The sequence below is a fragment of the Apiospora phragmitis genome (genome assembly GCF_038363925.1).
Source record: "Apiospora phragmitis strain CBS 135458 chromosome Unknown utg000003l:1.0-2676785.0:1.0-2680665.0, whole genome shotgun sequence".
Taxonomy (NCBI): Eukaryota; Fungi; Ascomycota; class Sordariomycetes; order Amphisphaeriales; family Apiosporaceae; genus Apiospora; species Apiospora phragmitis.
Window position 1 is genome coordinate 2,330,764 of NW_027117401.1, and position 13,000 is coordinate 2,343,763.

Here is a 13,000-nt window from a genome sequence, read left to right on the forward strand (position 1 = left end):
TCAGTGGTCGGTCGCAAAGATGCCCCGCGGCAAGTGGATAAACAAGAAGACGGCCCAGCACTTCACGCTGGTGCATCGTCCGCAGAATGACCCCCTCATCCACGACGAGGCGGCCCCCTCCATGGTCCTGAACCCGACCGAGAACCTCAACGCCGCCCGCAAGTCCAAGGCCCTCGACGACCTGGCCTCGGAGCTCGGCTCCGACGCCGGCAACATCCGCGCCAACGAGGGCGAGGCCGCCACCTACGGCGTCTATTTCGACGACACCGAGTATGACTACATGCAGCACCTGCGCGACCTCGGTTTTGGATCTGGGGGCGCTGTCTTCGTAGAGGCCAAGGACGAGGACAAGTCCAAGGGGGAAGCAGAAGGAGAGCCTGGCCGATGCGCTCGAGGGGCTCTCGGTCGACGACAATGGCGCTGTCGCGCAGAAGAAGGACTTGTTCGACGAGGAGATCCTGCCGTCCAAGAACTTGACCCGCCGGACGTACCAGGATATGCAAGACATGCCAGATGTCATTGCTGGATTACAACCAGAGATGGACCCTCGGTTACGTGAAGTGCTGGAGGCCCTCGAGGACGAAGAGTACGTGGACGAGGACGAGGACATCTTCGCTTCCCTCACAAAGGACGGCAAGGAGCTAGACGACCGCGAGTTTGAGGAGGAAGAGTGGTTCGACGACGAAGAGGACGACGCCGGTTGGGAGACGGACGGCACCGCGAAGCCCGACAATGAGTACAAGATTAGCGGCAGTGGCGACGAAGTTCCCAATCTGGTGCCCGTGCTCACTGCCGAAGAGGCCGCCGAGGCTCAGGACCAGGTGGGCGACTGGATGGCCGACTTCACCAAGTTCAAGAAGGACCAGAAGAAGTCGGGCGGCCGCAAGCTCGGCGGGCCCCCCTCGGCCTCAGACCTGCAGTCCTCGATCCTCAGCACGACGACCAACGGCGGCCGCAAGAAGAAGCGCAAGGGCGCCCTGACGAACCCCTCAGCCTACTCGATGACGTCGTCGTCGCTCGTGCGCACGGAGCAGCTGGGCATCCTGGACGCGCGCTTCGACAACCTGGAGCAGAAGGTGTACAACCGGGACGACGACGACGACTTCGGCTACGCGGGTAGCGCGCTGGACGACGACACCAACTCCATGGTCTCGGGCGTCACGGGCATGAGCGCCATGTCGACCGTCACGGGCCCCGTGCGCGGCGACTTCGACTCGGTCCTCGACGAGTTCCTGGGCGGGCACTCCACCTTCAACAAGAAGTACATCCGCAAGGGCGGCTGGAAGAACGGTACCGAGCAGCTCGACGAGATCCGCCGGGAGCTGGGGCCCGCGCGCATCAAGGGGAAGCCGGCCGCGACGGCGACGGGGTCGAGGCGGAAAGCTGCTAGCTAGGTAAGGTAGGGCTGACAAGAGAACAAAGAGTAAAATTTGCTAGGAACACATTACATAGAATGAATCAAGACGAGATACCACCAATCAACGTAACTACCTATTTTCTCGATGTTCGTTCCCGCATTAAAAATCATGAATAAAGGCTTGCTAGGGCGCGCTCGCCGCATCAATCTCGCGGATGGTAGCTCATGATTTTGTTAGGGATGTTTGTGTGGAAAACCCCTCCTTCCCCCCCTCCCCAAAATAGGGGCAACTGGCGTTTGGCACAAAAATTCGAAGGGAACTATTACCAGAATCTGCTTTCCCCAACTACCCCTTAATTACCAAAAACGCATGTAAAATGACCTGTTCTCACTTCGTCAAAACATCCAAGCAGCAGCAGGGCCATACGTATGTGAAGGTGTACGTTAAATATACAAATCATCGCCAGGCGTTGGGGGGTTCTCTTGACTATCTCGACGAATGGAATTAAAATGACACACATAAAGCATGCGCGGGAAAACGATGCACACACACATACACGCACACATGGCTCTGCTAGCAGGACGGCTTTTCCAGACGCCGCCTTTCCAATCCCCCCTTCTTACTGTCCTCTGACCAAGACTCCATCGCCAAGCCCGTAACCTCTCTGGGTCATTTCCCTCTCCATCTCCCGCTGGTGTTGTGAAGAAAGCATGCTTGGTTGGCTGATATATGTATGAATGTTGTTCTGAGTCTCATAGCAACAAGCGGCTTCTCATCCAATTCAGGAAACAAAACAAACATCATAATCATATTTGTCTCGCCTCGTGTAGATAGATGCACTTTGGACGCTTGCGAAAACAGCATATTGGATACCGGTTCATCAGATTACGCCCCGGTTCCTCATTATCTTCATCTCCCATGGATGGATGGTGTTGACAATAGAGTAGGCGGATGACCGAAGACCACCAATTCGCATTGATTATTCCCACCCCAGCGACAGACTGGAACGCCGCCATGGGGCCACGGAGCGTCATGAGAAGCAGGAGCCGGCTGGGCGGTAGAGCCACAGCAAGAAGAGGAAGATCTTCCTAGCGGTGTCCGTTAATCGCCGGCGCAGTAGCCGCCGCCACCGCCGCCGCCGGGTGCGCAGGCGGAGGTTCGGGCCCGTAGGTCGGGGCCGTCGGCGCCTGGACCGGGGGTAGACTGTGCAGGTGCACTTCTTCTTCCGTGTCGTCGTCAAATTCGACCTCCTCGCTCCCGAAGTCGCCCTCCTCCTCTTCGTACTCGTATTCGCTTTCCTCGTCCCCCTCTTCATCTTCCAGCTCGTCGCCGCCGTCGTCGTGCACCTCCTCCCCTTCGGCGTAGCAGCTGTCCTCCACGGTCCCCTGCATCCCCTGGGTATGCCGCGGCCTTGTTGCTGCATCTGGTTGATGATGGATGTGAGTTTCTCGTTCTTCTTGCGGATGTCGTCGAGTTCCTTCACATGCTTCTGGCGCTCGTCGGCCATCTTGACGATGTTCTGGTTCCGGGCCTCGACCTTGCGCTTAAGAGTGTCGTTTTCCTTCTCCAGCTTCTTGGTCTTTTTGCTCATGTCCTCCATCTCCTTGCGGAAGGTCAGGAACAGGTCGTTGCTATTATTAAGCGTATCCTCAACCTGCAGTACAGCCGAAGAGTTAAGGGTCAACCCCAGCGCTTGGTTAAGCAGGAGGGAAGAAAGATCGCTACTTGCCTGTTTGAACTTGTCGACATATACGTTGAGCTGGTTACGCAGTTCCGTCTCCGTCTTGGAAAAGGTAAGGACCTGGCTGTTGAGCTGGCGGCAGCGCGCGCTTTCGCTCTCGGCCGCCTTCTTCTGTTGTTCGTACCGCGCCATGTTCCATTGCACCTCGATTTCTTTTGTGCGCATAAGCGAGTGGTAGTGCAGTTCGCGCAGCTCGTACTGTTCGATGAGCGACTTGAAGCGATTCTTGAATCTGTAATGTACCCCGTAAGCAGCCAGGCTCTCCCCCTCCGGTGGGTATAAAACGTACAGATCTTCCACCTTGGTATTCATGACTTGTTTGCGCGGATTGTCTTTCTCCTCTTGGTAGCCCTCGAGTGTCTTGAATACCTCTTCCATGCGCTTGTCCGAGTCCTTGCGCAACTTGTCGTGGGCGTCCTTCAAGCTGCGTTGTTCGCCCTTAAGCTTATTGTTATCTTTTTGTAGCTCTCGACATAGTTTCTCCAGCTTCTCTTTCAACCCGGTTAGCTTGGAAGCCTCCGTTCGACTGGAATCCTTGTCCTTCTGCAGTTGATCGGCGCGCTTCTTGTTCTTGATACTGTCCCGCTCGTGGCGCTTCATTTGGGCGAAGAGTTCAGACCATCGTTTCGTCAGTAGGTCGATCTTTTCTATATCGTTCATCTTGCCGGACGAGCTATTGAGAGAATTGTTGAGGTCCCGAGTGTGCTTACGCACTTCGCGCTCTGCATATCGCGGTTATGAGTTAGTCTTGACCATGTTTGTATCAAATAACTTGCGCAAATGCGCATCCAGATCGTATCCAAGCCGTGGCGGCTAAAATCCACAAAAGGTGGACGGGGCCCATGTTCGGTCTTGTCTTCGACATATCCATCTCCCAAGATTTCCCCGAAGCTCTTTATACCATAACAGAATGTTCACTGTTTCTCGGGTGGTATGTACGGAATGCCGATGTGTCGCGTGACAGGCCGCTCACGGAAGGATTCAACAATTCCTCGGGACATAGAAATGGGCAGGGCACGAGCGGCCTCGGCCAATGGCAAATCTGCGTGGACATGACGAAAAACCACCTACCTATCTCGGCTTCCTGTTCTTTCTCGGCGGCGGTATCGACCTCGAGTTGCGAAATCCTCGCCGCAAGCAACTTCGAAGTCTCGGAGGAATCCATCTTTTTGACCTTGTTTGCTTTCTTGTTGGCGGCGGCGGGATTGGGAGTCGGTGCAGGGCGGGGATCGGCGTGGTGGTGGTGATGATGATGATGGTGGTGATGGTGTCCGTTCAGCACGCCGTTCGCAGCATCGTCCGGGCTCGGGTACGCGACGGGGCAGCAGCAGCAGCGTTCGAGGTGCCGTTGGGAGGCGCTGTTGCGGCCAGCGGTGCTGGCGTCACCGAATTCGCCGAGGCCATGGTGCAGCGAGGGATTCGGCGGGCGCAGGCGTGGGGAGACCAAGTCAAGTCATCGATGGGGTGTTCTGGTAGTTATGCAAAGAGTGCAACATCAATCAGGTCAAAGTATGTATGTATGTAGGTATGTAGTCAATTCTCTGTTGGCTGTAGTGCAATCTCGCAGGAAAAGGGCCAAGAGAAAAAACGTGGTGGTGGAGATTCTGAGAGAACCTGAGTCGGAGTCTGGGGGCCTGTCTTTTGCTGCTGTTTTCTCTCAGCTCCAGGTACTTTTTACTCATTTAGCACTCCCTTTAGCTGAGGCAGGCGCCTTCTATATTGAATCAAAACCGCTAACCAGCCCGTAAGCCCAGGTCCTTGGAACCGCCTATTACTGTACTGTGCTGAAGTATCGCTTAACAGCGCCACCTAACCGAGTCCTTGGAAAAACGGTTGCATTGTAACAAGCCGATTATCTTGAATGCATAAATTGCTTTCATCTACCTGCTTTTGGTGTATCAAGAGGAATAAATACGTTTGGTCCAATATTAGGTCAATTGTGTATGACATCCACTTCAGCACATAACCCAGCAAGAGGCACATGACTTGAAGACATCATGCATACGCCCTACGTAACAAAAGAACAGTGAACCGGGACAGTGGATCATGAAGAAATTAGGCCTGGTAGAATTGGCTTTTTGCCTTTCCAATACGTGACCTTTTCGAATGCCGCACTACATATGTACGCCCGTAGGTAACACACCTATTCCATTGAGCATTGTATTCACCAACCCAAATGTCCTTCCTTGACGTACTGTAAGGTTTGACAAGCGATCTGTTGTCCTTCCAGTAAGCCGTGGGGGGGGGGGGTGTTTGCTGATTGGATCGAGGGGTTTCACTGATGACATTGATTAATCTCCAGGGCCTGTGCGGGCCTACTGCATTTGGCATCTGTGCACCTCAATTTCTGAAGTCTGAAGTCAACATTATCAAACGTGCATAGATACAATTCGATAATTCAAGACCGCATTGAACTTCGAAGCAGCGAATCCCGAGGACCAAAAATTGAGCTACGAATTTGCCCCTGATATTGCTGGCTTGTACTTGACCATTCTGATGCTGGGCTTGCCCTCGCTGGGGTCTGAAGTTCCCAAGTTGATTTGTCATTGGCTGATAAGCACCTAAGAGGGAAGGCATGTCATATCGGCATATCGGTGTTATGCTGAAAATAAAAATAAAAGGCGACCCTGCGTCATCCATGCCACTTCTTCCCTAGAAGCGGCTAAAGCAGTGGACAGCTTCAGCTAAATTTCATCCGCTAGCTGGCGACTGACTAACTGCGTGTTGCCTACTTCCTATCCGTCCATTTTGTAGACATACACTGGCCATCCATGATTGCGCCGTTTTTCTTTGAGGCTTTCTAGGGTTGTTATCTAATTCTTGCTTTCTTCTCTACCCTTCGCTTCTAGTCCTGTAATATTACGATCGGCCGATAGACTTTGGAGACTAGAAAAATGCTGCGCAATGCGGCCAACGCTGCCAAGGGGGCAGCAAAGAAGGCTGTGACGGAGCTTTCTACGTATCCCAAACCCGGCGAGAAGCTTCATGGCTTCACTCTCCTGCGGACGAAGCACGTTCCCGAGCTGGAGTTGACAGCGCTGCATCTGCAGCACGACAAGACGGGCGCCGATTATTTACACATCGCCAGAGATGACTCCAACAATGTCTTCTCCATCGGTTTCAAGACGAATCCCCCGGATGACACGGGCGTCCCCCATATCCTAGAACATACGACTCTGTGCGGCAGCGAGAAGTATCCTATCCGAGATCCATTCTTCAAGATGCTGCCGCGGACACTTTCCAACTTCATGAACGCCATGACCGCCTCGGACCACACATATTACCCCTTTGCGACCACCAACGCCCAAGATTTCCAGAACCTCATGTCCGTCTACCTCGACTCGACCCTACACCGCTGCTGAAGCAGACCGACTTTACGCAAGAGGGCTGGCGCATAGGGCCTGAGAACCCACGCGTCGCCGAGAAGGAGGGCGAGGCAAAGCCCGAGGACAGTAAGCTCGTCTTCAAGGGCGTCGTCTACAATAGATGAAGGGTCAGATGTCCGACGCCGGCTACCGTACTACATTCGTTTCCAAGACGAGATGTTCCCGGCCATCAACAACTCAGGCGGCGATCCGCAGAAGATCACCGACCTGACGTACGAGCAGCTCAAGAAATTCCATGCCGACCACTATCACCCCAGCAACGCCAAGGTCTTGACCTATGGAGACATGCCCCTCGCGGACCATCTGAAGGAAGTAGATGCCCGACTATCTGTGTTGAGCAGATCAAGGCGGATACCGAAAACCACACGCCGATTGATCTCAGCAATGGCCCTAAGGAGGTGACTGTGTTGGGCCCCATCGACCCGCTGGCAGACCAAGATAAGCAGTACAAAACCTCCATATCTTGGACGACGGGCGACACAGGCGATGTGGTGGAATCATTTTCGTTATCCATGCTTTCGAGTCTTCTGATGGATGGTTATGGCTCACCGTTGTACAAGGGATTGATCGAGTCGGGATTGGGCACGGATTTTAGCCCCAACGCTGGTTACGACAGTCACGGACGGGTCGGCATTTTCTCTGTGGGCCTCACGGGCGTTCAAAAAGAAGATGTGGCGAAGCTGAAGGACGAGGTCCAAAAAGTGTACGCCGAGGTTCGTCAAAATGGATTTGAGAGAGCCAAGATTGATGGGTATCTGCATCAACTGGAGCTCGCCCTGAAGCATAAGACGGCCAACTTCGGACTCGGAATAGTGCAGCGCATCCAGTCAAAGTGGTTTACTGGCGTTGATCCGTTCGATTCGCTTGCCTGGAACACCATCATCGAGGCTTTCGAGGCCAACATGGCCAAGGGCAACTACCTCGAAGGCTTGATGGACAAGTATTTCATGAATGATAACACTCTGACGTTCACCATGGCTCCGTCTGAGACCTACAGCAAAGACCTCGTAGTCGAAGAGGAAGAGCGATTAGCCAACAAAATAAAGGAAGCAACTGCTCGAGCCGGAGGCGAGGCCGAGGTGCACAAATACCTGGAGAAACGCGAGCTAGAGTTGCTTGCTGAGCAAGGAAAGTCGACTACAGAAGACCTAAGTGTACTGCCAACCGTCTACGTCAAAGACATTCCGAGAGAGAGGGAGCGCATCGAAGTTCGTGATGAGACGGCCCATGGCACGACCATACAATGGCGCGAGGCCCCCACGAACGGCCTGACCTACTTCCGAGCGATCAACACCTTTGATGGCCTTCCAGATGAGCTTCGAGCTCTGTTACCGCTATTCACGGACGCCATCATGAGACTTGGCACCAAGGACATGACCATGGAGCAGCTCGAGGACTTGATCAAGCTCAAGACGGGAGGGATCTCTGTTGGCTACTCCAGCACTGCATCCCCCTATGATTTCCATCAAGCCATCGAGGGCATTGCTCTCCGTGGTATGGCGTTAGATCGCCATGTGCCTGATATGTTCAATCTTCTGCAAAAGTTGATCCTCGAGACCAACTTCGACAGCCCGGAAGCAGCCAAGCAGATCAGGCAACTGCTCGAGGCAGCCTCTGACGGTGTTGTGAACGATATTGCTTCGTCAGGGCACTCGTATGCCATGCGAGCTGCCGAGTCCGGACTCACGCGGGAAGCTTGGCTATCAGAACAAGTCTCTGGTCTAAGTCAATGAAGCTTATCACAAGCTTGGCTGGACGGCCGAGCTCTGATAACTACGAGGATGTTATCGGAAAGCTCAAGCAGATCCAGCAGTTTGCTTTGGCCGGCTCCAATATCCGCACCGCTCTGACATGTGGCCCGGAAAGCGTCAGCGACAACTCGAGCGCTTTGTCCAAGTTCATGTCGACTCGCCCGTCATCTTCCGTTAACTTTGGAAAGTCCCCGGCTACGCCGGTGGGCCGCGACATCAAGGCATTCTACCCGCTCCCGTACCAGGTGTACTACGGAAGCTTGGTGTTGCCGACGGTGTCGTACACGCACGCCGACGGCGCGCCGCTCCAGATACTGTCGCAGCTCCTGACGCACAAACACCTGCACCACGAGATCCGCGAAAAGGGCGGGGCCTACGGCGGCGGCGCGTACATGAAGGGCCTGGACGGCATCTTCGGCATGTACTCGTACCGCGACCCGAATCCGCAGAACACGCTGTCGATTATGCAAGGGGCCGGACGCTGGGCCGTGGACAAGCAGTTCAAGGACCAGGACCTCGAGGAGGCTAAAATCAGCGTCTTCAAGAGCGTCGACGCGCCCCGGTCCGTCAGCACCGAGGGCATGGACCGGTTTGTGAGCGGCATCACCGAGGAGATGAAGCAGGCGCGCCGCACGCAGATGCTCGACGTCACCAAGAACCAAGTGCGCGAGGTCGCTCAGAAGTACATTGTCGATGCGCTCGCGAAGCAGCAGGAGCGCGTCGCGTTCCTTGGCGAGAAGAAGGATTGGGTCGATGGGGCCTGGAAGATTAACGAGATGAACGGTGTTGGTTCTTCCGAGTAAGACGCATCGTTTTATCTTCGGATTGTAACACCATCAGTCATGTACATGATATGATGTATGATATTAGAACATATATACCCACCTCCGAAATGTACGATATCTCTCTTGGCGGGGTGGTCGCCTGTTGGGGAGAAGGCGTTTCCGTCAAGGCCACAAGACGAGACCGAACAAGACCGACGATGACGACTGATCAAGTGAGTGAGTTACATTGATATGGTGAAATCCAAAATTCAGCGTTCAGATACGATACGTCTCCCTGCTTTGGTGGCTCCGACTCAAAAGGACCACCAACATCCATAGCATCGAGATCACAAGAGCAACGCGAGAGCAAAGCCCCTTGGTCGAGTTAGTCTGGCTCGGGTTAGTCTTCTGATTTTACAGTCGGTGGACAGACCCAGCCGGGCATATTGACTCGGCCAAGGCTCGTCCTTTCAGACCTGGAAGTTTCCTTGACGGTAGGATTCCGGACTGTAGCGCGAGTACATACTTTTATTCTTCTATATGATTAAGCAAAGTGAGATTAATGAGGTGGTAGCTTGGGCAATGGCTGGCACACACTTATACGTAAGCACTTACACTCAACTGCACTACTACGTACTTAGGCAACGTAAGTAAGACCCAGTCGTAACCATATTATAAATCATATCTATCCATGTATGCCTATTTACTCAATATCTCTAGCCGTGTTGAACTTTGATGCCACTGGCAGTGTTTGCACTGAAGTACGTGTGATCAATTGTCCACCACCTGCGGGTGGCTACTAGGGAGTTGGACTGTAGCTGCTGACAGGTGGCACGCACTTGGAGAGAAAGCTTTGTTCAAGCAACCAGCTTCGGCAGCATTTTCCAATGTTGACCCGGGAGAAAACGGGCGAATGGGCTTAGCGGACTCGAGCACTCACCCATAATCGATTGCACCCGTCCGACCGTGACCAGGGTCAGCTGCAAGCTTGCAGGCGGCTGATGCTGGTCGGATTGGCCAACAGTTTTTTTCTTTTGCAGCTAGAGGGCCAGAAAAAACGGGCCGTTTTATCTGGCACAGCACCCAGGACCCCAGGCTTTGCAGCAGCTTGACGTTGCGCTGGCTCTCTGGGGAAAAAGCAGCAGCCACAAGCCCAGCAGTAGCCGCAGGGGTGATATAGCAGCCAAATTGAAATTGAAGCTACTCGCAACCTCTTATCAAATCCAGCCACGAGATATCCCTCCCGTCTCAACCTCCATCTTGCACGCCTCTGCCTCCCACACCACACCAAGATAATAAAGTCACTTTTCTTCCCGTAGAAGGTGATTTCTGGATCTCTGTCCTGGTAGACACCGCCAGCTCCCACCTCTTTTTTCCCTCTCTCTCCCTCCACCCGAACCGAAAAAGATGCAGGCTATTTCGAGACAGCTTCGAGGGCCCGGTGCGGCTCTCCTGCGCCAGGCCGCCCGCCGCACATACAGCTCCGGCGCCTCGCCCTACTCCAAGACCATTGAGAACCTGCGCATTAACGGCGACACCAAGGTCATCTACCAGGGTTTCACCGGAAAGCAGGGAACGTACGTGCTGCTCTGCTCCTCTCTTCTCTGCCATTGCGGCTGCCACTTTGCTGCTTCTTCCCCTCAACCATTCTCTACCGCACAAAGCTAACTAGAAGTTTCTTCTGCAGTTTCCACGCCCAGCAGGCTATCGAATACGGTAAACATTAGCTCTTCCCCGCCCCGATTTGCTGTCCCAGCACGCACGAGAGAGAGGGCTATATACATAGACGTCTAATACGAATTCCGCCATCATACAGGTACCCAGGTTGTTGGAGGCACAAACCCCAAGAAGGCCGGCTCCGAGCATCTCGGCCTCCCCGTCTTCGGCAATGTTGGCGAGGCTGTCAAGCAGACTGGCGCAACTGCCACCGCCATCTTCGTCCCGTAAGCTAGCTCCAGGACCCGGAAGAGAAGAAGAGAGGAGGAAAGATGAAAAAAAGCAAGACACAAATGTAGGGAATGAAGCTGACGTTCCTACTCTGCAGCCCCCCGCTGGCCGCTGCTGGTATCGAGGAGGCCATTGCTGCCGAGATTCCCCTCGTTGTGTGCATCACTGAGGGTATTCCCCAGCACGGTACGTGATTGCCCGACCCTCGAGTTCGGACGAATTGGGACGGCAGTTGCTAACGAAATACTCGCATCCAGACATGGTCCGGATAACGGACATGCTCAAGTCGCAGTCCAAGACCCGCCTCGTGGGCCCCAACTGCCCCGGCATCATCGCCCCCGGCCAGTGCAAGATCGGCATCATGCCCGGCTTCATCCACAAGCGCGGTCGCATCGGCATCGTCTCGCGCTCCGGCACCCTGACCTACGAGGCCGTCAACCAGACCACCCAGGAGGGCCTGGGCCAGTCCCTCGTCGTCGGCATCGGCGGTGACCCCTTCTCCGGCACCAACTTCATCGACTGCCTGAACGTTTTCCTCAAGGACGAGGAGACCGATGGTATCATCATGATCGGCGAAATCGGTGGCGCCGCCGAGGAGGACGCCGCCGACTTCCTCAAGGCCAACAACACCTCGGGCGCCGACGGCAAGGGCAAGCCCGTCGTCAGCTTCATCGCCGGTATCTCCGCGCCCCGGGACGCCGCATGGGTCACGCCGGCGCCATCGTCAGCGGCGGCAAGGGCGGTGCCGACAGCAAGATCAAGGCCCTGGAGGCCGCCGGTGTCGTGGTCGAGCGCAGCCCGGCAGACTTGGGCCGCGCCATGCGCGGCGAGTTCGTCCGACGCGACTTGCTGTAAATTACCTACCTAGCTAGGGGAAACTTCTCGTATATTGAATACGCTAATGTTTGACACCGAAACCTTGTACGTTTTTGGTATGGCAGAGGAGTGGTGAGACATTGGTTTCGGGGGAGGAGAGAAGAAGCCATTGGGGACCAGGCGCGGTAGGAAGAGATGAAGAAGACGAACCAACATCATCATGGGGGAGCACTCCTCCTCCATTCATGTTTCCTATCAAAGTGTGAACTCTACCATTATAGACGAAGGAGAAGAGAAGGCTGCGGTGGCTTTGCATGTAACCCTATCTGGTTGTATTTTGACTGTCTCCATTGCGCAAACCCAAACCTCCGTTCAAGCTTTGTGTGTGGGAGTTGAGTTGGTACATTCTCGGTCATGTGAGAAGCCTGCTTATCCAGTGAGGTTCAACGGCATTATCAGGTGTAACTGAGCATTTGGGGCCCACATGCTGTACTTACCCTCACCCTCTAAGGGACCGAGATATGCCCAGCATTCTTTGAGGGTCTTTCCTGTCTTGTCTAGACTTCCCATCTTCTTGTCGTCTCTCCCACGTGGGGTTGAGTTACAATGCAGGATGAGTGTGCCCTGGACTCTTCAGAAAGAGCTACACAGTTTGCCAACTATGTAAGTAGCTGAGTAATCGGGCTTCTCATATCCGCTCCGCAACTCCCCCTTTTTATAGATTTCGTAGCCAGCCGGTTCACACGCCAACTTACTTAAAGTACATGTTTAGTTGCCTACCTACCTCAGAACCTTCCCAAGTCGAGGTGAAAGTTTGCTACAGCCATATTATACTTGTTCACATACGCAGAATCTCTGGACTATCACATCATTATAAGTCCCAATAGGGTTTCTCCTAATATTAACGAAGCATCCAAGCAGATCCAAGTCCGGGATGGCGTAGCTGGCAACACGGTGGATTTCACACTTGGGTGCAAACCCAAGCCTTTTCGGAGGGTCGTAGTCCCTGGGTTCGAGTCTCAAGTCCGGAAGTAATCTTTTTTCTTCTTTTTTTCCTCTAAATCCAATGTGTACATACATGCCTGAGTCCTCTATCTCTTTTTCCTTTTTGAACATCAACGCATCGTAGTAAAGTCAGGTAGGCCAGCCGACTTGGTCTACTATAATGAAAAGTTGAACGTAAAACACGAGATCACAACTCGGCATCACATTGGCAACATCATATAATAGAAGAAGC

General features: G+C 53.9%; 4 protein-coding genes across 4 annotated transcripts; 3 read left to right on the forward strand and 1 right to left on the reverse strand.

Moving 5' to 3' along the window:
* Positions 1-19: 19 nt before the first annotated feature.
* On the forward strand, positions 20-1,394 carry PG994_003053 (uncharacterized protein; the record flags this gene model as incomplete). Its single annotated transcript, XM_066854462.1, has 2 exons — positions 20-270; positions 335-1,394. The coding sequence occupies 2 exons, from the start codon at positions 20-22 to the stop codon at positions 1,392-1,394; spliced, it is 1,311 nt and encodes a 436-aa protein (XP_066720317.1).
* A 1,052-nt stretch (positions 1,395-2,446) lies between these two features.
* Positions 2,447-4,503, reverse strand: PG994_003054 (myosin-like coiled-coil protein; the record flags this gene model as incomplete). Its single annotated transcript, XM_066854463.1, is given in 5 exon segments — positions 2,447-2,726; positions 2,738-3,331; positions 3,389-3,821; positions 4,171-4,403; positions 4,418-4,503. The coding sequence occupies 5 exon segments, from the start codon at positions 4,501-4,503 to the stop codon at positions 2,447-2,449; spliced, it is 1,626 nt and encodes a 541-aa protein (XP_066720318.1).
* A 1,490-nt stretch (positions 4,504-5,993) lies between these two features.
* PG994_003055 (uncharacterized protein) lies at positions 5,994-9,039 on the forward strand (the record flags this gene model as incomplete). The annotated part of the gene is made up of 5 exons (XM_066854464.1): positions 5,994-6,428; positions 6,485-6,551; positions 6,637-6,797; positions 6,827-8,197; positions 8,266-9,039. The coding sequence occupies 5 exons, from the start codon at positions 5,994-5,996 to the stop codon at positions 9,037-9,039; spliced, it is 2,808 nt and encodes a 935-aa protein (XP_066720319.1).
* A 1,368-nt stretch (positions 9,040-10,407) lies between these two features.
* On the forward strand, positions 10,408-11,815 carry PG994_003056 (succinate-CoA ligase; the record flags this gene model as incomplete). Its single annotated transcript, XM_066854465.1, has 5 exons — positions 10,408-10,577; positions 10,688-10,716; positions 10,817-10,943; positions 11,045-11,133; positions 11,205-11,815. The coding sequence occupies 5 exons, from the start codon at positions 10,408-10,410 to the stop codon at positions 11,813-11,815; spliced, it is 1,026 nt and encodes a 341-aa protein (XP_066720320.1).
* Between the last annotated feature and the right edge of the window lie 1,185 nt (positions 11,816-13,000).